The sequence below is a fragment of the Indicator indicator genome, unplaced genomic scaffold (genome assembly GCF_027791375.1).
Source record: "Indicator indicator isolate 239-I01 unplaced genomic scaffold, UM_Iind_1.1 iindUn_scaffold_62, whole genome shotgun sequence".
Classification (NCBI taxonomy): domain Eukaryota; kingdom Metazoa; phylum Chordata; class Aves; order Piciformes; family Indicatoridae; genus Indicator; species Indicator indicator.
In genome coordinates, this window is record NW_026539193.1 from 2,886 (window position 1) to 21,828 (window position 18,943).

The 18,943-nt window shown below is 64.8% G+C and overlaps 3 protein-coding genes across 3 annotated transcripts; 1 reads left to right on the plus strand and 2 right to left on the minus strand.

The window, feature by feature from the left end:
• The first annotated feature begins 405 nt into the window (after positions 1 to 405).
• On the plus strand, positions 406 to 8,933 carry SDHC (succinate dehydrogenase complex subunit C). Its single transcript, XM_054398517.1, has 5 exons — positions 406 to 455; positions 1,634 to 1,735; positions 2,381 to 2,442; positions 5,056 to 5,219; positions 8,108 to 8,933. Exons 2-5 carry the CDS (start codon positions 1,644 to 1,646, stop codon positions 8,210 to 8,212), a joined length of 423 nt encoding a protein of 140 aa, XP_054254492.1. The 5' UTR covers positions 406 to 455; positions 1,634 to 1,643; the 3' UTR covers positions 8,213 to 8,933.
• A 1,734-nt stretch (positions 8,934 to 10,667) lies between these two features.
• Positions 10,668 to 13,902, minus strand: CFAP126 (cilia and flagella associated protein 126). Its single transcript, XM_054398523.1, has 5 exons — positions 13,876 to 13,902; positions 13,319 to 13,381; positions 12,689 to 12,769; positions 12,382 to 12,558; positions 10,668 to 10,934 (listed from the first exon to the last, which is right to left on the minus strand). The coding sequence occupies exons 1-5, from the start codon at positions 13,900 to 13,902 to the stop codon at positions 10,668 to 10,670; spliced, it is 615 nt and encodes a 204-aa protein (XP_054254498.1).
• Positions 13,903 to 15,532: 1,630 nt separating this feature from the next.
• On the minus strand, positions 15,533 to 18,943 carry VSIG8 (V-set and immunoglobulin domain containing 8). The gene is made up of 7 exons (XM_054398522.1): positions 18,895 to 18,943; positions 18,234 to 18,409; positions 17,426 to 17,627; positions 17,023 to 17,187; positions 16,442 to 16,564; positions 16,151 to 16,295; positions 15,533 to 15,701 (listed from the first exon to the last, which is right to left on the minus strand). Exons 1-7 carry the CDS (start codon positions 18,941 to 18,943, stop codon positions 15,533 to 15,535), a joined length of 1,029 nt encoding a protein of 342 aa, XP_054254497.1.

Consider the following 18,943-nt stretch of genomic DNA (forward strand, 5'->3'; position numbering starts at 1 on the left):
ACAAGGGCTGGGAGTGATGGGACAAGGAGTGATGGATTGGAGCTGGGAGAGAGGAGATTGAGAGTGGAGAGGAGGAAGAAATTGTTGAGAGTGAGGCTGGGGAGAGCCTGGCACAGGTTGCCCAGGGAGGCTGTGGCTGCCTCCTGCCTGGGGGGTGTCCAGGACCAGGCTGGATGAGGCCTTGAGCAGGCTGGGCTGGGGGAGGTGTCCCTGGGCATGGCAGGGGCTTGGAGCTGGCTGAGCTTTGAGCTCCCTTCCAACCCAACCCAGTCTGGCATTCTCTGATCCTGTGGTGTTGATTTTTAGGCTGCCAGCTGCTGAGGGCACAAATCCCCTCCCTGCCCCCCTGCCCCTGGTGCCCCTCTGGCCCTCACAGCCTCTCCTCTGCTCCCTCACAGGTGTGCAGCTCGGCGGTGCCTGCTGGCCCGGCTCAGCCCTGCCCTCTCCGTGCCACAGTGAGTGCCAGGCTGTGCCCAGAGCCACAGCCTCCTGCTCCTCCCAGGGGATCCTGCCTCATTCTTTGGGACCTGGCTGTGCCCCCTCCACTCAGGAATTGCATCACATCAGTGCCCTGTGTGGGTGCCAGGCCACTTCTATGCCCATGGAGGGCAAGCCTGGCCGGTGTCTAGCTGGGCTCTGTACCCCCTGGCCCTGCTCTGTACCACTCTGTGCAGCAGGTTGGCAGCAGAGCAGGGCTGGGAGCTGCAGAAGCCTGCTGGGTGCTGGGCTTCAGGCTGCTGCCTTTTGGGGGCAGTGAGGATTTTGTGCTCACCTGAGCAGGGATTGATTGCTGAGGAGCCTCAGGACCAGGAGATGCCAAAGCTCTGCAGCTGTCCTGGCAGGCAGGAGCAGGCTGCTCCTTGGCAGGGTTACCCAACCTGGCATCTGAGAGCCCAAACCTCAGCTGGGGAGGTGCTGGGGGGTGCTGGGGGTGTGGACAGCTCCTGAGTGCATTCCCAGGGGAGCTGCTGTTTTTCCTTGGGGATTGCTGGCAGTGGTCCCCTCCTGGCAGCTGCTGGCACTGAGCTCAGCCAGGGCACAGGTCCTGAGGGGTGGGAAAGTGCCAGGGCAGAGCTCTGGGGTCGGATGCTGCCAGGCTGCCTGCTCCTGCTGTGGGCTCCCTGCTCCTCCTGTCCTCTCTTTCTACCCCCCACTCAGGGTCTCCCTACTCTCTCCATGGTCTCCCCAACCCTAGGGTCTCCCCACACTCCTGAGGTCTCCCTACCCCCCACATTTTGTCCCCACCCCTCCATGATCTACCCCCACTCCCCCAGGACCTCCCCCACCCCCCCCCCATTTTCTCCCCATGCCCCTCCCAGGGTCTTCCCACTCCCCCAGGATGTCCCCCCCTGACCAGGGTCTTCCCCTCCCAGGTCTTCCCTCCCGCCCAGGGTCTCCTCACTGCCCCCAGGGTCTCCCTCCCCACCCCCCCCCAGGATCTCCTCACCCCCTCCAGGGTCTCTCCACACCCCCCTGTGGTCTCCCCACTCCACCATGATCTTCCCACCCTGCCAGAGTCTCCCCACCCCCTCCAGGATCTCCTCTCCTCCCCCCTGTAGTTTCACAACCCCCTCCCCGTGGTCTCCCCTCTCCCCCCCTGGTCTCCCCACCCCGCTCTGCTCTCCCCCTGCAGTGCTGTGCCCATGGGCACCAGTGCCAAGGAGGAGATGGCTCGGTTCTGGGAGAAGAACACCAAATCCAACCGGCCCCTGTCCCCTCATGTCACCATCTACAAGTAAGGAAGAGCCTCTTGGCCCCCTCAGCTTGGCACTGGGGGGGCACACAGCACCCTGCCCCTCCAGATGCCCTGGGGGGGTGGGGGCTGGGGGGCTGCGTGTTCCTCACTGGCACTTCAGGCAGGGGCCAGAGACCCCCAGGCTGTGGGGAGGGACCAGAGCCTGCCCCACGCAGCTGCTGTGTTCATAGGGGGTGCTGGGGGTGGGGGTGGTGCCCCCAGAGCTGTGCCACGGGGAGCTTGGGCAGCATGGCAGTACCAGTACCTGCTGGGCACGGTGGCTGCACAGGGTGCCACGTCCTGGGGGGTGGGAGCCAGCTCCAGGCTGGGAGGTTCCCCCCTCGGGGAGTGATTGCTCCTTTGGGGCCACCTCTGCTGCTTTCCCCGAGCCCTGCCCCTCTGTGCCCACACTGCCGGAGCCTGGCACTTTTCCCCTGGTTCCTCTCCCTTTAAGCTCCCTCAGCAGCTGCCCTGCCCCTGCCAGTGGCATTTGCAGTGCCCGAGCTGCCTCTGCACATTCCCTGTGCCCCCTGCTCCAGCTCTGCTGGATTCCTGGCATAGCTCCGGGAGCAGGAGCAGGAGCGGCGCCCCGGGGGTGCCAGGGGTGCCCTGTGCTGATGCCCTCCCCCTGTGCTTGCCTTGCAGGTGGTCCCTGCCCATGGCGATGTCCATCAGCCACCGTGGCACCGGCGTGGCCCTCAGCCTGGGTGCGTGCCCAGGGCAGACCCCCAGGGCCTGGGGGGTGCAGGCAGAACTCAGCCACAGTTGGCATTGGGTGGGGAGGGAGGGAGGGACCCTCCGAGGGCACCTTGCCAGCAGGGACAGCTCCAGCCAGGGCAGGGCCACATCCAGGCTGATCTTGGAAGTCTCCAGGGATGGAGCCTCCACCACCTCCCTGGGCAGCCTGTGCCAGGGTCTCACCACCCTCGTGGTGCAGAACTGCTCCTGCCCTGCCCTGCTCCAGCTCCAAACCACTGCCCCTCAGCCATCACCCCCAGCCCTGCTCAGCAGCCCCTCCCCAGCCTTCCTGCAGCTCCCCTTCAGGCACTGCAAGGCTGCTCTGAGCTCTCCCTGGAGCCTTCTCCTCTGCAGCCTGAACAGCCCCAACCCTCCCAGCCTGGCCCCACAGGGGAGGTTCTGCAGCCTCTGCTCCTCTTGGTGACCTCCTCTGGCCCTCTCCAGCAGCTCCAGGTCCTGCTTGTGCTGGGGGTGCCCGAGGGTGGCACAGCACTGCAGGTGAGGTCTGAGCAGAGCAGAGGGGCAGGATCTCTCCCTCTGCTGTCTCTGATCCTCCTGGCCCCAGCCTGCAGGGAGCTGTGACCTCTCTGTCCCCTCAGCCTCTCCCCACCCCTATTTCTGTCCCCATGGCCTCCTGTCCTGTGAGTGGCTCTGCTCCTGCCAGCCAGAGCTGCTCCCTGTACCTCAGCAAGAGCCAGGGCAGGGTCCTGCAGCTGGGGAGGAGCAGCCCCTGCAGCAGTGCAGGTGAGGGGTCAGCTGCTGGGGAGCAGCTCCCTGGAGGAGGGCCTGGAGCCCAGGTTCATCCATGGGGCAGCAGGGAGCCCTTCTCGCCAGGAAGGCCAATGGGCACCTGGGGGGCACCAGGAGGAGTGTGGCCAGCAGCTCAAGGGAGGTTCTCCTGCCCCTCTGCCCTGCCCTGCCCTGCTGGGGCCACAGCTGCAGCAGTGTGCCCAGTTCCATGGTGCTGTGAAGGCCTGGGAGCTGTGCCCCTGGAGGAGGGCATCCTCGTGCCCTCCTGCTCCTGTACCAGACAGCAGAGCCCTGGTGAGGGCTTGGCTCTTCCCTGGGCAGCCAGTGTGTGCCCAGGTGTGCCCATCTCTGCCCCAGGCATGGGCCCAGCTCTGCCTTGGGTTTGTGCCCATCTCTGCCCCACGTGGAGCTGCTGCCAGCATGGTGAGGTGACTGTGCCCAGCTGGCTCTGTCTGGGTGCATGGATCCAGGGCACTGCCTGGCAGCGGTGCTGGCACCACATGGCTGCCACACTGGCACTGCCCGCGGCAGGATCCTATCCCAGGGGCACCGGGGCTGGCAGGGGCACAGGGGCTGGCAGGGGCACCGCTGCCTTTCTGCTCCCATCCATCAGCTTCTGCCCCGGGGGGAGCCCTCTGCTTCCTAGGCCAGGGGGGGCACTGAAGATGCTTCTGAGACCACAGAGCGGGGAGGGGGAGGGCCAGAGAGAAGGGCGGGGGGAGGGGCGGGGGGGAGCATTGAGCTCCTCTGCGGCAGTGACTGCGGCGGGGGCTGAGTGGCTGCGGCAGGAAGCAGCTGGGGGCCTGCAGGGCCGCCGTGGCAATCAGGCACTATTGAGGCTGCACCATCCCCTTCCGCGGGCAGCACAGCTGCAGGAACCCTCTTGGCCTAGAAAGGAGGAGGAGGAGGAGCTGCCAGGCTGCCTCTGCTGCCAGGCTGCCTCTGCTGGTCCCTGCTCCCCTGGAGAGGGCTTCCTGTTGGAGGAGCATGGAATGGGTTGGGTGGGAAGAGACCTTTCAGCTCATGGAGTCCAAGCCAGTACCACCAGGTCACCCCTGCCCCTCAGCACCACATCTCCACTGCTTAGAAACCCCTTCAGGATTTACCTCCTGTGCCAGTGGCTGGCAGCAGAGCAGTTTGTGTCCCAGGGTCTGGGGATGTCACTGAGGAGCTGCTGCCTTGATCCCAGCTTCATTGTTCCTCTGACCTCGGGTCTGGGCTGCTCTGGGCTCTGCTTGCTTGACCTGGCTCCAGTTTGGGCTCTGGGGATGATCCCCAGGTTGCCCAGGGGGGTCCTGGATGCCTCCTCCCTGGAGGTGTTCCAGGCCAGGCTGGGTGAGGCTGGAGGGAGGTGTCCCTGCCCATGGCAGGGGGTTGGTACTGGATGGGCTTTGGGGTCCCTCCCAACCCAGCCCAATTCATGAGTAATGCAGGACCCAGAGTCAGGACACTGCCCCAGTCTGGGTCCTCAGCACCCCAGGGTGCAGCTGGCACTGCCACCAGGTGGGCAGAGCCCTTCTTCCCCCTCCTTCCTCTGCAGCCTGCCATGAGCTGATGGTGGTCAGCTCCAGACCAGGGGTGGGGGTGGTCTGGGGCTCTGGTGGCAGTGAGGATTGCATCTGGAGCAGGTTGCCCAGGGGGGTGGTGGAGTCCCCATCCTTGGAGGTATCCAGGAGTTGTGTGGCCATGCCACCTGGGGCCATGGCTTGGTGGCCATGTTGGGGTTGTGTTGATGTTGGTCTGGGTGGTCTTGGAGGCCTTCTCCAACCCAAGCAGTTCTCTGGTTGTGTGAAGGTTGCAGCTGGCCTGACCTGTGGCTCTGTGTCTCCCAGGGGTGTCCCTCTTCAGCCTGGCTGCACTGCTGCTGCCAGAGCAGTTCCCACACTACTTGGCCATGGTGAAGTCGCTGAGCCTGGGCCCTGCCCTCATCTGCTCTGCCAAGTTTGCTCTGGCATTCCCCTTCACCTACCACACCTGGAACGGCATCCGGCACCTTGTGAGTGGGGTCCCAGCCTGGGGGGATTGGAAGGGACCTCTGGAGGGCCCCAGCCCAGGGTCACCCAGGAGCACATCCTGGAAAGTCTCCAGAGGAGGCTCCACAGCCTCCCTGGGCAGCCTGCCCCAGGCCTCCAGCACCCTCACAGCACAGAAGTTTCTCCTCATGTCAAGGTGGAACCTGCTGGGTTTGTACCCACTGGGAAGTGTCTGCCAGCTGCAGCACCTGGAAGGGTGCTCTTGGGATCAGGATTGAGTCAGCTCAGGTGCTTCAGAACCTGGCTGCTGTTCTGGGGCACACTGCAGCTGCACAGAGCCCTGCTCCTGGCTCCTCACTGGGCACCACAGCCTCCCCTGTGCTGTGCTGAGGCTGGGCACTGCCACCAACCTGAGTGCTACCAAGGTGCCACCTGACACCCTCCTCATGCAGCCCTGGTGCTCTGATCTTCCAAGGGCTTCCCAGTCTTTGGTTCAGAGTCACAGATGGCATTGGGTGGGAAGGGACCCTCCAAGGGCCTCTTGTTCAACCCCCCTGCAGCCACAGGGACAGCTCCAGGCTGATCCTGGATGTCTCCAGGGATGGGACCTCAGCCACCTCCCTGGGCAACCTGTCCCAGTGTCTCCTCACCCTCATGGTGCAGAACTTCTGCTGATGTCCAATCTGACTGCCCTGCTCCAGTTCCAAACCACTGCCCCTGGGCCATCACCCCCAGCCCTGCTGAGCAGTCCCTGCCCAGCCTTCAGCTCCCCTTCAGATACTGAACTGCAGCTCTGAGCCTTCTCCTCCCCAGGCTGAACCCCCCCCAGTTCCCTCAGCCTGTCCCACAGCAGAGGTCCTGCAGCCTCTGCTCATCTTGGTGGCCTCCTCTGGCCCCCCTCCAGCAGCTCCAGGTTCTTCTTGTGCTGGGAGTCCCAGAGGAGGGCACAGCACTGCAGGTGAGGTGCCAGCAGAGCCCAGAGAACATGAGACAGGGCTGGGGACCCTGCAGTGTTTGGGGCTGATCAAGGAAGGTACCACTGTGGCCAGCCCTGCCTGGGCCTGTCCTGTCCTCTCCTGTCCTGCCCAGCCCAGCCCAGCCCGCCCTGCCCTACCCTTCACTGCCCTGCCCAGCCCCACCCAGCCCCACCCTGCCCTATTCTGCCCAGCCCCACCCAACCCCACCCAGCCCCACCCTGCCCAGCCCCACCCAACCCCACCCTGCCCAGCCCCGCCCAACCCCACCCTGCCTTGCCCTGCCCAGCCCCACCCAGCCCAGCCCCGCCCTGCTTCCTGCAGCACAGGCAGTGCAGTGCAGTGCAGTGCAGGCAGCTGTCCTGCAGTGTGCCAGGGCCCTGCTGCTGCAGGGGAGCTCCATGTGTGGAGCCAGACCTGGGCTGGGGCTCTGCTGGGGGCTCCTCTGCTGGGGGCTGCCTGCTGAGCTGCAGGGAGCAGCAGGAGCCCTGCTTGAGGAGCCCCTCTGGGGTTGCTGGGGGCAGAGGGGAGCCAGGGCCTGAGGTTTTGGGGTGTGCAGGAACCCTGCTGGAGGAGCCCCTCTGGGAGTGCCTCTGAGATGCTTTTCAAGCCCTGGGTGTGGGGTGAGGTCTGGAGCCCTGCTGCCAGCAGCAGCTGTGCCCCACAGGGCAGAAGCCAGAGGGTGCTGCAGGCTCTGCCTGGCTCCATTTGGGTGCCATGAAGTGCCCTGGGCAGGGGAGCAGCAGCTCTGGCCCCCAGCTGGCAGGCAGCAGCCTCAGCTCAGTGCCCCTGCCCCAGGTGCTGCCCCTGCTCTTGGTGGGTGAGAGGAGCAACCCCCCTGGGAGCCTGGAACTGAGGACCTGAAGGGGTTTGGAGTGGGGGGGGCAGCACAGCCTGCACCAAAGGACACTGAGGAACTGGAGCAGGGCCAGAGGAGGGCAAGAGAGGTGGGGAAGGGTCTGGAGAAGAGGTTGGGGTGGAGCAGCTGAGGGAGCTGGGGGTGGGGAGGCTGCAGAAGAGGAGGCTGAGGGAGACCTCATTGCTCTCTGCAGCTCCTGAGAGGAGGCTGCAGCCAGGGGGGGTTGGGGAGGGACAGGGCAGGAGGAGATGACCTCAGGCTGCCCCAGGGGAGCTTCACGTTGGCCACAAGGAACAATTTGTGTCCTGCAGGAGTGTTCAGGGCCTGGCCCAGGCTGTCCAGGGAGGTGGTGGAGTTCCCATCCCTGGAGGGGCTCCAGAGCCCTGTGGCCATGGCACTGGGGCCAGGGTTTGGTGCCCATGGTGGGGTTGGGTTGGTGCTGGGTTGATGCCCTTGGAGCTCCTTTCCACCCCAACCAACTCCATGCTTCCATCACCAGCTCCATGCTCTGCTCCCAGAGGGACCAGGGCTGAGGCTTATCCCCAGCTGGGCTCTGCCTGTGGGGTGCTCCTGGGTGCTGTGGGTACTGTGGGTGCTGGATGGGTGCTGTTGGGTTCTGTGGGTTTCTGTTGGGTTCTGTTGGGTGCTGTGGGTGCTGGATGGGTGCTCTTGGGTGCTGTGGGTTTCTGTTGGGTGCTGTGGGTGCTGGATGGGTGCTATTGGATCCTGTTGGGTGCTGTGGGTGCTGCTTCAGAGCTGTTTTCTAACCCAGTTCTGCCAGCAGGGAGCTGCTGCTGGGGCTTAGGGAGGGGACAGCTGAGCGTTGACTGTGCCAAGGGGAGGGGGATTTGAGGCTGGGGGAGGGAATTAAGCTGCCCTGGGCACCCAGGGGGACCCCTGCCCATTGCCCTGCAGTGCTGGGTGCTGCAGCCCCTCCTGCAGTGGTGCCAGGGCTGGCTCTGGGGTGGTTTGGGTGAAGTTTTCTCTGCAGGGTTCTGCCTCCCTGCCTGGGCCTGGCACAGCAGGGACCTGCCCTGCTCTGCTGCACTGACCCTGCTGTGTCCTCTGTCTCCCACAGGCCTGGGACCTGGGGAAGGGGTTCAAGATTCCCCAGGTGAACCAGTCTGGGGTGGTGGTGCTGGTGCTGACCCTGCTGTCCTCCATGGGCCTGGCTGCCATGTGAAGGCTCCCCCTGGGCCGGCAGCCTCCTGTGCCCTGCGAGGGCTGCCCCAGCCTGGCCCTGCTCGAGCTGTGGAGAGGGAGCCATGGAGCTCCTGGCCCCTTCCCTGCTGCCAAACCTCCTGGAGGATCAGAGCTGCTTCTGCCCACCCTGGCCCATGAGCTGAGGCCCCTGGCAGCCCTGGGGGCACGGCCAGGCAGGAGCCAACTGCTGCTCCTGGCACCTTCGGGCGCTCCAGGCCAGCTCCAGGCCCTCCCTGCTCCCTGCTCTGTCCCCAGGCCTCAGACAATGCTGAATCTGTGTCCCCTCAGGTCCGAGTGGGCTCAGGGCCGGCTGCTGGGCATGTGTGGGCCTGGCACAGGACAAGCATCTCCATTGAGGTGCCCGGTGCCAGGGCAGGGAGAGCAGGCGGCTCTGCCAACGCCTGAGCCGGGAGGGGAAGGGCTGAGCTGTGCCCCCCAGGTGCCATGGGGATGCAGCTGGCACGGCTGGGCAGGGGTGCTCAGAGCTGCAGGGCTCAAGCCCAGCTCCTTCTGCTTGACAAGGCCCTGGAGCGCCCCAGGGAAACCTTCCCACTGCTCCCATGGGCAAGGGAGATGCTTCCCAGCCCCACTGCCCCCTCCCACTGGCACTCTGGCACAGTGAGGGGTGTGGGGGTCTGGGTGCCACCAGCTCTGGTTGCAGCACATGTCCCTTGTCCCCCTTTGCAGTAAAGCAGCCCTGGTCCTCCTCACTGAGCTGCTGCCTCTGTCTGTGCCAGCCAGGGCTCTGCTGCAGGGCAGCAGCACCCCCAGGGCAGGTGTGGGGTCCCTGCTTTGGAGCAGGTGGGGCTGGGGTTGAGCTGAGATGCTGCCAGCACAGCGGAAGGGAAGGTCAGAGGCTGCAGAACCTCCCCTGTGGGGCCAGGCTGGGAGGGTTGGGGCTGTTCAGCCTGGAGAGGAGAAGGCTTCATGAAGCTGCCTCTGCTGAGCAGAAGGCATCAGAGCCCCCAGGGGACATGGAGCTGGGAGGTGGCAGAGGACAGAAGTGCTGCTGGCAGCGTGGCAGGGGGGAGGCCTTGCTGCTGTGTCCCAGCAGGACCAAGCAGAGCTTCCTCGGGGTGCAAACAGTTGCATCTTGGCTCCAGAGCAGCTGCTGCATTGCTTTTGTTTGGAGCCCTCCTCCCTGAGAAGCTGTTCTGTGCCCTGTGCCATCTGCTGACCTGGGCAGGCTCTCACCTGCCCCTCTCAGGTGGCCTTTCCCTCTGGCAGCAGCTGGCAGTGCTGCCCAGCAGTAGAGGCAGGTGGGCACCAACGCTGGACCTGCCCCTCTCCCCCTGCAAGAGACTGGGCAGGGAAGGGCTGGAACCAGCCTGGGATGGTGCTGGGAGAGCCCAAGTGAGCCAGCAGCAGCTGCTGGTGCCAGCATGAGGTGGGGACTAAGGTACAACCCCAGAGCACACCACCTCCTGCACCACCTCCTGCACCACCTCCTGCACCACCTGCACCATGTCCTGCACCAAAGGACACTGAGGAACTGGAGCAGGGCCAGAGAAGGGCAATAGAGCTGGGGAGGGGTCTGGAGAAGAGGGCTGGGGAGGAGCAGCTGAAGGAGCTGGGGGTGGGGAGGCTGCAGAAGAGGAGGCTGAGGGAGACCTCATTGCTCTCTGCAGCTCCTGAGAGGTGGCTGCAGCCAGGGAGGGTTGGGCTCTGCTCCCTGGTATCAGGTGATGAGAGGAAATGGCCTGGAACTGTGCCAGGGGAGGTTCAGGTTGGCCCTGAGGAACAATTTGTGTCCTGCAGCAGTGGTCAGGGCCTGACCCAGGCTGCCCAGGGAGGTGGTGGAGTTCCCATCCCTGGAGGGGCTCCAGAACCCTGTGGCCATGGCACTGGGGCCAGGGTTTGGTGCCCATGGTGGGGTTGGGTTGCTGGTTGGGTTTGATGCCCTTAGAGGTCTTGTCCAACCCCAAACCATTCTGAGGCACTGACTGCAAACAGGGATTTGTTTAATTGAACCCTGGATGTTCCCAGTCCCCAGCAGAACCCAGGCCTGGGGCTGCTCTTCCAGCGTTGGCCTTGCTCAGCATTCTCCAACACCTTCCTTGTCCTCATCCTTGGCTGTTTTCCACGGGGATTTGCTGGTTTGTGGGAGCATCTGAGAGGGGAAGGCAGGAGAAGGGAAGGGAGGAGGGGGGCAGCTGAGGAGGGAATGGAGGAAAGTGGAAGGGAGGAGAGGGGAAGGGAGGAGAGGGGAAGGGAAGAGATGGGAGCAGCTGTGAGGGGAATGGAGGAGAGGGAAGCAGCTGAGAGGGGAAGGGAGGAGAGGGAAGCAGCTGAGAGGGGAAGGGAGGAGAGGGGAATGGAGGAGAGGGAAGAAGCTGAGAGGGGAAGGGAGGAGAGGGGAATGGAGGAGAGGGAAGCAGCTGAGAGGGGAAGGCAGGAGAGCAGCTGAGAGCCCAGCAGCAGTGGCTGTGCTGCTCTCATGGCTCTGCAGGGGCCTCTCCCTGTGCTGCCCCAGGTGATGCCTGGAGCTGGGGGTTTCTGTTCTCCTTGCTCCCCACTGCGGAGCCCCCCGGGATGGGAGCAGAGCCCTGCAGCTCGGTGGCTTCCCGAGGAGAGGCCTCCCGAGGAGCAGGGGTCATGGGGGCTGGGTTAGAGGCTGGGATTGCAGAGTCCTCTCCGGGTGCCTGTTTGCTCCCCTGGGAAGGCTCCTTGGAGGTTTGTGTGTCCAGCCCAGGCTGCTGAAGCTGCAGGGACGAGGAGGAGCAGATGGAGCAGACAGAAAGGTGGCTCTGGGCCAGCCCTGCTGTCGGCGTGGGTCTGGGAAACTGGGAGGATTGGTTGCTAGAGCAGAGGGCTGTGAGACCTGGCCAGGTTGGATAGCTGGGCAAAGGGGAACCTCATGAGGTTCAACCAGGGTAAGTGCAGGGTCCTGCCCCGGGGAGGAACAACCTCCTGCAGCAGGTCAGGTGAGGAGGGACCTGCTGGAAAGCTGCTCCAAGGAGAAGGACCTGGTGGGCAGCAGGGTGACCATGAGCCAGTGATGGCCAAGAAGACCAAGGGTGGCCAGCAGGGCAAGGGAGGCTGTCCTGCCCTGGTGAGACTGCAGCTGGAGTATTGTGTCTGGTTTTGGGCTCCCCAGTTCAAGAGGAAGAGGGAACTGCTGGAGAGAGTCTGGTGGGGGCTATGAAGATGAAGGGAGGAGAGGGTGAGAGCCCTGGGGCTGTTCAGCGTGGAGAGGAGCAGCCTGAGAGGGGATCTGAGCCCTGTTTGCAAATATCTGAAGGGTGGGGGGCAAGAGGCAGGGGCCAGGCTCTGTTCAGTGGTGCCCAGGGACAAGGGGCAGGGGATACAACTTGGAGCCCAGGAGGTTCCACCTCAACATGAGGAGAAACTTCTTTGGTGTGAGGGTGCTGGAGGCCTGGAGCAGGCTGCCCAGAGAGGCTGTGGAGTCTCCTCTGGAGACTTTCCATCCTCACCTGGATGTGTTCCTGTGTGCCCTGCCCTGGATGCCCCTGCTCTGGCAGGGGGCTTGGAGTTGATGCTTTCCAGAGGTCCCTCCTAACCCCAACCATTCTGTGCCTCAGTGGGAAAAGGATCTGGTGGGCAGCAGGGTGACCATGAGCCAGTGATGTACCCTCATGGCCATGCTCTCAGCCTCTCCTTCCTTCATCTTCACAGCCCCCACTGGACTCTCCAGCAGTTCCTCTTGAACTGGGGAGCCCAGGGCCATGGTCCCACAGCTGTGCACACAGAGGGGTGAGGCTGTGGCTGGATTCGACCGTAAGATCTTTCCCGACCTCGTGCTGGGTGCAGGGAAAAGCAGGGAGTGGAAAAGGGGTGCTGGAGCCTGTGGGAACCCCCCCCCCACACACCTAGCCAGGGCAGCTGCTCCTCCGGCATGTGGTGCTCTGTGAGCTCCTCCTGCCGGCACAACATCTGCCTGGGCACCCTGCCAGAGGATGAGTGAGGTGGAGGGAGCCCGCCCCCCAGAGCAAGAGGAGATGGTGGCCCAAGGGCTGGGTGCTGCCTGCTGGTCAACCAAAGCAACCCCAAAATCCACTCATGGAGCACCCCGGGCCCTGGAAACCCTCTCCCACCACTGCAGGGTGGCGACCATGAGGCCACTCTGGGAGGTGGACCCTGCCAGCAGGACCCAGAGTGCCGCCCCGGAGCCCAGCGAGGGTCGCGGACCTTGCCGGTGACTTGCGTGCGGAGGCCGTTGCAGGCGCGGGTCAGGGCCGAGGGCTGGCGGCTCCGCTGCAGCAGCCGGGCGGCGGCGGCGGCCGAGCGGGAGGTGAGGTCCAGCCTGGCTGGGGGGATCCGCGGGGGCATGTCCCACGTCCCCACGAATGTGCCCCACGGGGAGGCCTGGGGGGAAGAACAGGAGTGGAGCAGGGTCTGGGAAAGTGCTGGGGGGGCCCCAAGAAGTCCCCTCGAGAGGAGGGGCAGGAGCTGCCACCGCCGGGTCCCCCGCGGATGCCGGTGGGTCGGGGCTCACCTGGCACCGGGGCACGGCGGGCAGCAGGTGGCCTCGGTCATTGGCGACGATCTGCGTAGGACCTTCCCGCGGCGAGGGGCGCTGGGGATGGGAGGGGGGAGAGGGTGGAATGTGTGGCCGGGGTCCTGGGGGTCTCCCAGGGGTCCGGGCTGGGGCTGGGAGTTCTTGGTAGGTTTAGGCTGGGGCTGGAGGGGTTCTGAGGGTTTGGGCCACAGCTGAGGTGGGTCCACAGGGGTCTCAAGGGTCCATGCTAGGGCTGAGGGGGGGTCCCAGGGGGCCATGGGGGTCTAGACCAGGACTGGTGGGTCTTGATGGGATCAAAGGGGGCCTGGGGTGGTTGGGCCAGAGCTGAGGAGGAGGTACAGGGGTCTCAGCTGGGGCTAAGGGGGAGGCCCTGAGGGTCCAGGCTAGGCCCGGGGTGGGTCTCAGGGGCTTCTGAGAGTCTGGGCTGTGGTTGAGGGATTCCAGGGGATCCTGGTGGGAGTTCAAGCTTGGGGGGGGGGGCAAAGGGGACTTCCTGGGTGTCCAAGATGGGGCTGAGAGGGGTCCTGGGGTGGGTGTGGGTCAGAGCTGAGTGGTGGTCCCAGGGGTCTGCTCTGGGGGTGGGGGGTGTGCTCCCTGCAGGGGTACCTGGTGGCCGTGCCGGGGCACGCCCCAGTTCTGCAGGCGCTGGGGGCGGAAGGCATCCTCGTACTGCAGGGGGAGGGGCGCCGGTGAGAGCGGCACCGAGGCCGGTCCCATCCCATCGCCAATCTCATCCCCAGGCCCATTCCCATCCCAATTCCATCCCATTCCATTTCCATCCCCAAGCCCATTCCTACTCTCATTCCCAATGCTATCCCAACTCCAGTCCAATCTCATTCCCTACCCCATTCCCATCCCCATTCCTGACCCTGTTCCCATTCCCAATCCCATTCCCTATCCCCATTCCCAACCCCATCCCAATCCCAATTCCATTCCCTATCCCCATTCCCTGTCCTGTTCCCATCCCCAATCCCATTCCCAATCCCATTCCCTATTCCCATTCCCTGTCCCGTTCCCATCCCTGGCCCCATCCCAATCCCATCCCCATTTCCGAATCCCATTCCCTATTCCCGTTCCCTGTCCCGTTCCCATCTCCGACCCCATCCCAATCCCATCCCCAATCCCATTCCCTATCCCCATTCCCATCTCCGCTCCCCCCCGACCTGTCCCGCGCCGTCTCGAGCAGCCATGGCCCGCGCGCGCCGTCTCCTGGCAACCGCCCCGCGAGACCCAGCGCCGCGCGCTCCCCCTGGCGGCCGCCGCGGGCGCTGCAGGAGAGGGCGGGCCTGGGGGCGGGGCGATCAGAGTGACGTCAGCGCAGTGCCCCGCTCGGGGTGGGGAGGGCAGTGCTGGACTGACGGGCGGCGGCTGCAGGGGGACTGGTTAGTACCGGAGAAGGATCAGGTTAGTCCTGGGGTTAGGGTTAGGTTAGTCCTGGGGTTAGGGTTAGGTTCGTACTGGGGTTAGGATTTGGTTAGTGCTGGGGTTAGGGTTAGGTTCGTACTGGGGTTAGAGTTTGGTTAGTCCTGGGGTTAGGGTTAGGTTCGTACTGGGGTTAGGGTTTGGTTAGTCCTGGGGTTAGGGTTAGGTTCGTACTGAGGTTAGGGTTTGGTTAGTGCTGGGGTTAGGGTTAAGTTAGTACTGGGGTTAAGGTTAGGTTAGCATGTGGGTTAATGTTTGATTAGCATTGGGTTAGGGTTTTGTTAGTCCTGGGGTTATGTTGGTTAATACCGGGGTAGTAATGAGGTCAGGTTCAGCATCAGGGTTTGGGGCATCAAGGTCAGGCTGGGAGCTGAGGTGAGGCTCACAGGTGGCAGTGGTTTAGGGTTCGGTTGTCCTGGTTCTGGGCCCTTTGCTCATGTCCACCCCCCGCCCTCCCCACCCCACAGACACCACACCCCTGCCAGCCGCAGTCCTGACCCCACGCCCGACCTCAGTCCCGACCCTCTCCCCGCGCCCGCCCTGTCCCCTGCCACCTTCTCCCCAGCATGTCACAGCTCGCCCAGCGTCCCGGCCGGCGTGGGGCATCCGCAGCCGCGTCGGCTCTATGCCCTGGCAGCCGTCCCGGAGGGCACCCATGGGTGCCAGGGGGTTGTGTCAGCGGCGTCTGCATGGGGACGCCGAGACGGGCGCTGCCCTGCCGCTGCCCTGCCACCTCCGTGGCGTTATGGGACCCACCCCGGGATTCGCGTCCGTCCCCGCGCCGGTGAATCGGTGCCGCCGCTGCCCCGGACCTGCCCCAACACGGTGCCGGCGTTGGACAGGATGGGACAGGACAGCCCTGGGATTCACTTTGGTTTATTTCTTTTCCATGGTTTCTTGTTCCAAACTCGAATCCTGGTGCCAATGACGTCTCGGCTCGAATGTCACCCAATTGGGAAAGCCAATGTGGGGGCTCCGGGGGGCACGAAGCTGCCCGGCAGCCAGACTGGGCCATTCGGGGCTGCCGGGTCCCTGCTCGACACCGAGAGGACGGGACGGGGACAAATAAATACAGCTGCTGGCGAGGGACGCCGGCGGGGCCGGGAGCGGGGCCAGGAGCCGGGCGGGAGCGGGGGGGTGGACGCATACAAAAATTGGGGCCAAAAAAAAGAGAAAAATCACCAAAAGAGAGTGAGGAACCCGAGCGGCCCTGGCTGGGGGCCGGGGCTGGGTGGGCGGAGGAGGGAGAGGAGTTCCTGACTTCAATTTGCGCGGCCAGCCCGGGCAGCGCCGCCCGGGGCCGCCAGGCGCCGGATCCCGGCCGTGCCACCGGCTCTGGGCTCGCCGTCGATTGCCCCGTGGAGCCAAATTAGGGGTGGGCGCGGGGCTAGGGGTGGGTTACATCCCCTGGCAGGCGACCTGGTGCCGCATGCCCTCGTTGCAGATGAGGGCGGCTGCCCGCTCGTCGCTGTCGCCGTGCTGGCACTGCATGTAGCTGATGCCATGCGGGGAGTAGTGGTGGCTGCAGACGTTGCAGGCTCGGGTCATGGTGCCGCCGGGGCTGCTCCTGCGGGCACAGAGGAGCCCCATTGGCACCCAGCAGCATGCATCGGTCCTGGGTGGCATCCCGCGGTGCCCATGGATGCACAACAGTGCCTACTGACATCTGGTTTCTGTCAGTGCCTGTGCCTGGTGGCATTCACCAGCACCTGCTGGTTCCCGTTGTTGCCCCCTGGCACTCATCAGTGCTCACTGGGGTCCATCAATGGCCCAGTGCCACTCACTGGTGCCCATTGGTACTTGTTGGTCCCTGACACTGTCTGCTGGTACCCACAGATGACCTATGGTGGCCATCAGTGCCTGGTGGCATCCAGCAGTGCCCATCAGTCTGCAGCAGTACCTAGCAGTGCCTGTGGGTGCCCATCAGACCCCAGTACCAGTGCCCAATGATGTCCTCCAGTGCACAGAGGTGCCTACCAGCACCCGTTGGGCCTTTGGCCGCCCCGTGCCCCTCACCTGCAGTCGCTGCAGGACGGCTGGCACTCCTTCTTGCGGAAGCGGCAGATCACTGCTGCGATGAGGGCACCGAGCAGGATGAGCAGCAGGAGGGAGCCCAGGATGGAGCCTGCCAGGACGCTCGCTTGATTTCCTCCTCCGCCTCCTCCTACCCCCGGACGACCACAACCTGTCACTGCCGGCCTCCCCGGCTGTCCACTGTGACCATTCTCCCCGGTGCCACCCTGGCTCATAGAGCCAGCCCCCAGCGGCACTGTGCTGGGCCCCCCTCCCCGCCATGGTGACACTTACTTGGCCCAGGGTTGAGGGTGACCTGGCACACGGAGTACCCCACGCGGTTGGTGACGCGGCACTGGTAGATGCCAGCGTGTGCCTCCGACAGGCTGCGGATCACCAGGTCACCTGGAGCACGGCCTGCAACGGGCACAGACGGGCAGCTGGCACCCACGGCCTCAAACAGGGGTGTGCAGGGGCATCAGGGCACAGGGACACGGGATGTGGGGTACACAGGAATGGGGGGTGTACAGGGGCGTGGGTACAGACAGACATGGGCACATAGGGACATTGGCACAGGAACATGGGAACACAGACATGGACACAGGAATATGGGCACATACAGACGTGGGAACACAGGGACATGGGCACAGGAACATGGGGGCATAGGGACGTGGGCACACACAGGCACGGGCACAGGAACATGGGCACACAGGGACATCAGGGCACAGGGACAAGGACATCCATGAAGCCAGGTGCACATAGACATCTTGGTGCCAGCAGCCCTGGGCACCCATGGGCACCCACCACCAGGTGCACCAGGACCACCTCCCCATGAGCATCGCCTCCCCCCTTAGAGCTCCCCTGCCGACACCCACCTTGGACAGTGCCAGAGGGCAGCTGCCCTCCGCCGTAGCCGCTGGCCAGCTTGCCCCACTGGTAGGCGAGTGGCGCGGCCCCCCCGCGGCTGAAGCACCTCAGGACGATGCTGGTTCCCCTCACGACGTCCCCCTCCACCCAGCACTGGGGGGTCGCCGGTTTCTCTGCGGAGAGAGGGAGGCTGTGAGCTAGCGGTGCCAGCCGGGAGCGGGGCTGCGGGGCCGTGGGGCGGGGCGGGAGAGGGCTATGGGGCTGTGAAGCAAGGGGGCGGGGGAGGCGGGGGGGACTGTGGGGCGCGGGGCTGCGGGGCCGTGGGGGATCTGTGGAGGGCTGTGGGGGGGCTGCGGGGCAGAGTGGGCTGTGGGGCTGAGGGGCGGGGAGGTGTGGGGCCGTGGGGCTCACCTTCCACTGTGACAATGACTTCGTGCACGGCTACAGTGTTCTTCTTGACGCGGCACTGGTAGGTGCCGGTGTCGGACACCTGCAGGTCGGCCAGGCGGATGGAGGCATCGTACTGGCTGGGGTCGTTCTGCACGAAGGCGACTCGGTCTTGCAGCCCGGAGCCGCTGCCGTAGTTGACGTGGTGGTCGTAGTAGGACAGGAACTGCGGGAGAGCAAGGAGGGGAGTCTGGGCACGGCTGCTTTGGGGTTTGGGGGAACCTGAGGACGCCAGCTGGGCAGGGACTGCCCAGTGCCTGCCTGCCCTGCCTGCTCCTGCCCTGCCAGACCCTGCCCTGCTTGCTCCTTCCCTACCCTGCCAGACCCTAGCTGTCGTCTCTGCTCCTTGCCTACCCTGCTCGACCCTGCCAGACCCTATCTGTTCTGCCTACTCCACCCTTGCCCTGCCAGACCCTGCCTGTCCTGCCTGCTCTTTCCCTACCCTGCCTGCTCCTTCCTGGCCCCGCCAGACCCTGCCTATCCTGCCTGCTTCTTCTCTACCCTGTCAGACCCTGCCTATCGTGCCTGCTTCTTCCCTGCCCTGTCAGACCCTGCCTGCTCCTTCCTGCTCCTTCCCTGCCCTGCCAGACCCTGCCTGCCCTTCCTGCTCCATCCCTGTCCTGTCAGACCCAGCCTGTCCTTCCTGCTGCTTCCCTGCCTGCCATTCCTGCCTGTCCTGCCTCCTTCCCTACCCTGTCAGACCCTGCCTGCTCCATCCCAGCCCTGCCTGCCCTTCCTGCAGGGTGGATGGTGGCTGCTGGGTGACACTCACCACATTCTCCGGGCCGGTCCGCTCGGGCGTGATCTGGATCCACTCGATGCCCACGCCCTGGGGACCGTTGTCTTCGGGCTCCAGCACATAGGGGCAGCCCAGCTTCACCGAGTCACCCTTGGCCAGGTACAGAACCTCCCGGCCCTTGCTGTTGATCCTGACGGCCAGGAGGAGAGCTGGGGAGAGAAGGGCACCCATCGTACCTGCCGGGGGGCACCCCAGACTTGTGCCCCAGGGCGCCCTGACCCCACGTCCTGCAACACCCCAACTGCATGTCCTGCAAAACCCTGACCCTGCGTCCTACAGCCTGCAGCATCCCGACCCCGCATCCTGCAGCACCTAACCCACGGGAGCAGGACCGGGGCAGGGATCATTCTGCCAGGGTCAGGCTGGGGGTCCCGGTGGGATTGAGCACCTATCAGGACTGCCACCACCTGGGTCCTGTGAAGCAGCGTCAGGGACAAAGGGGCACGGTGGGCTCATTGCCACCTGCCTGTCTCTGGCCAACACAGATGGGTGCTGTGGCCCAACCGCAGGTGCTCCTCTGACCGCGGGGTGCATCCGGCACCCTGGGGTGCCCCGGCACTGGGCAGAGACCCCTCCATCCTTGGTGGCATCGCTTCAGGAGCAGGTCCAAGTGGGAAGATCCATCAGCGCCTACCTGGCATGAGACCCAGGAGCAGGAGCAGGCTGGCGCCGTGCCCTGCCAT

Excerpts from the sequence above, each read along its gene's own strand:
- SDHC (XM_054398517.1), top strand. The coding sequence starts at position 1,644 with ATGGGCACCAGTGCCAAGGAGGAGATGGCTCGGTTCTGGGAGAAGAAC. Across the intron at positions 1,736-2,380 it reads CCTCATGTCACCATCTACAA|GTGGTCCCTGCCCATGGCGA; the intron begins GTAAGGAAGAGC and ends CTTGCCTTGCAG. Across the intron at positions 5,220-8,107 it reads GGAACGGCATCCGGCACCTT|GCCTGGGACCTGGGGAAGGG; the intron begins GTGAGTGGGGTC and ends TGTCTCCCACAG.
- CFAP126 (XM_054398523.1), bottom strand. The coding sequence starts at position 13,902 with ATGGCTGCTCGAGACGGCGCGGGACAG. Across the intron at positions 13,382-13,875 it reads CTCGAGACGGCGCGGGACAG|TACGAGGATGCCTTCCGCCC; the intron begins GTCGGGGGGGAG and ends CTCCCCCTGCAG. Across the intron at positions 12,559-12,688 it reads CCGCCGTGCCCCGGTGCCAG|GCCTCCCCGTGGGGCACATT; the intron begins GTGAGCCCCGAC and ends TCTTCCCCCCAG.
- VSIG8 (XM_054398522.1), bottom strand. The coding sequence starts at position 18,943 with ATGGCAGGGCACGGCGCCAGCCTGCTCCTGCTCCTGGGTCTCATGCCA. Across the intron at positions 18,410-18,894 it reads GCTCCTGGGTCTCATGCCAG|CTCTCCTCCTGGCCGTCAGG; the intron begins GTAGGCGCTGAT and ends TTCTCTCCCCAG. Across the intron at positions 17,628-18,233 it reads GGACCGGCCCGGAGAATGTG|TTCCTGTCCTACTACGACCA; the intron begins GTGAGTGTCACC and ends GCTCTCCCGCAG.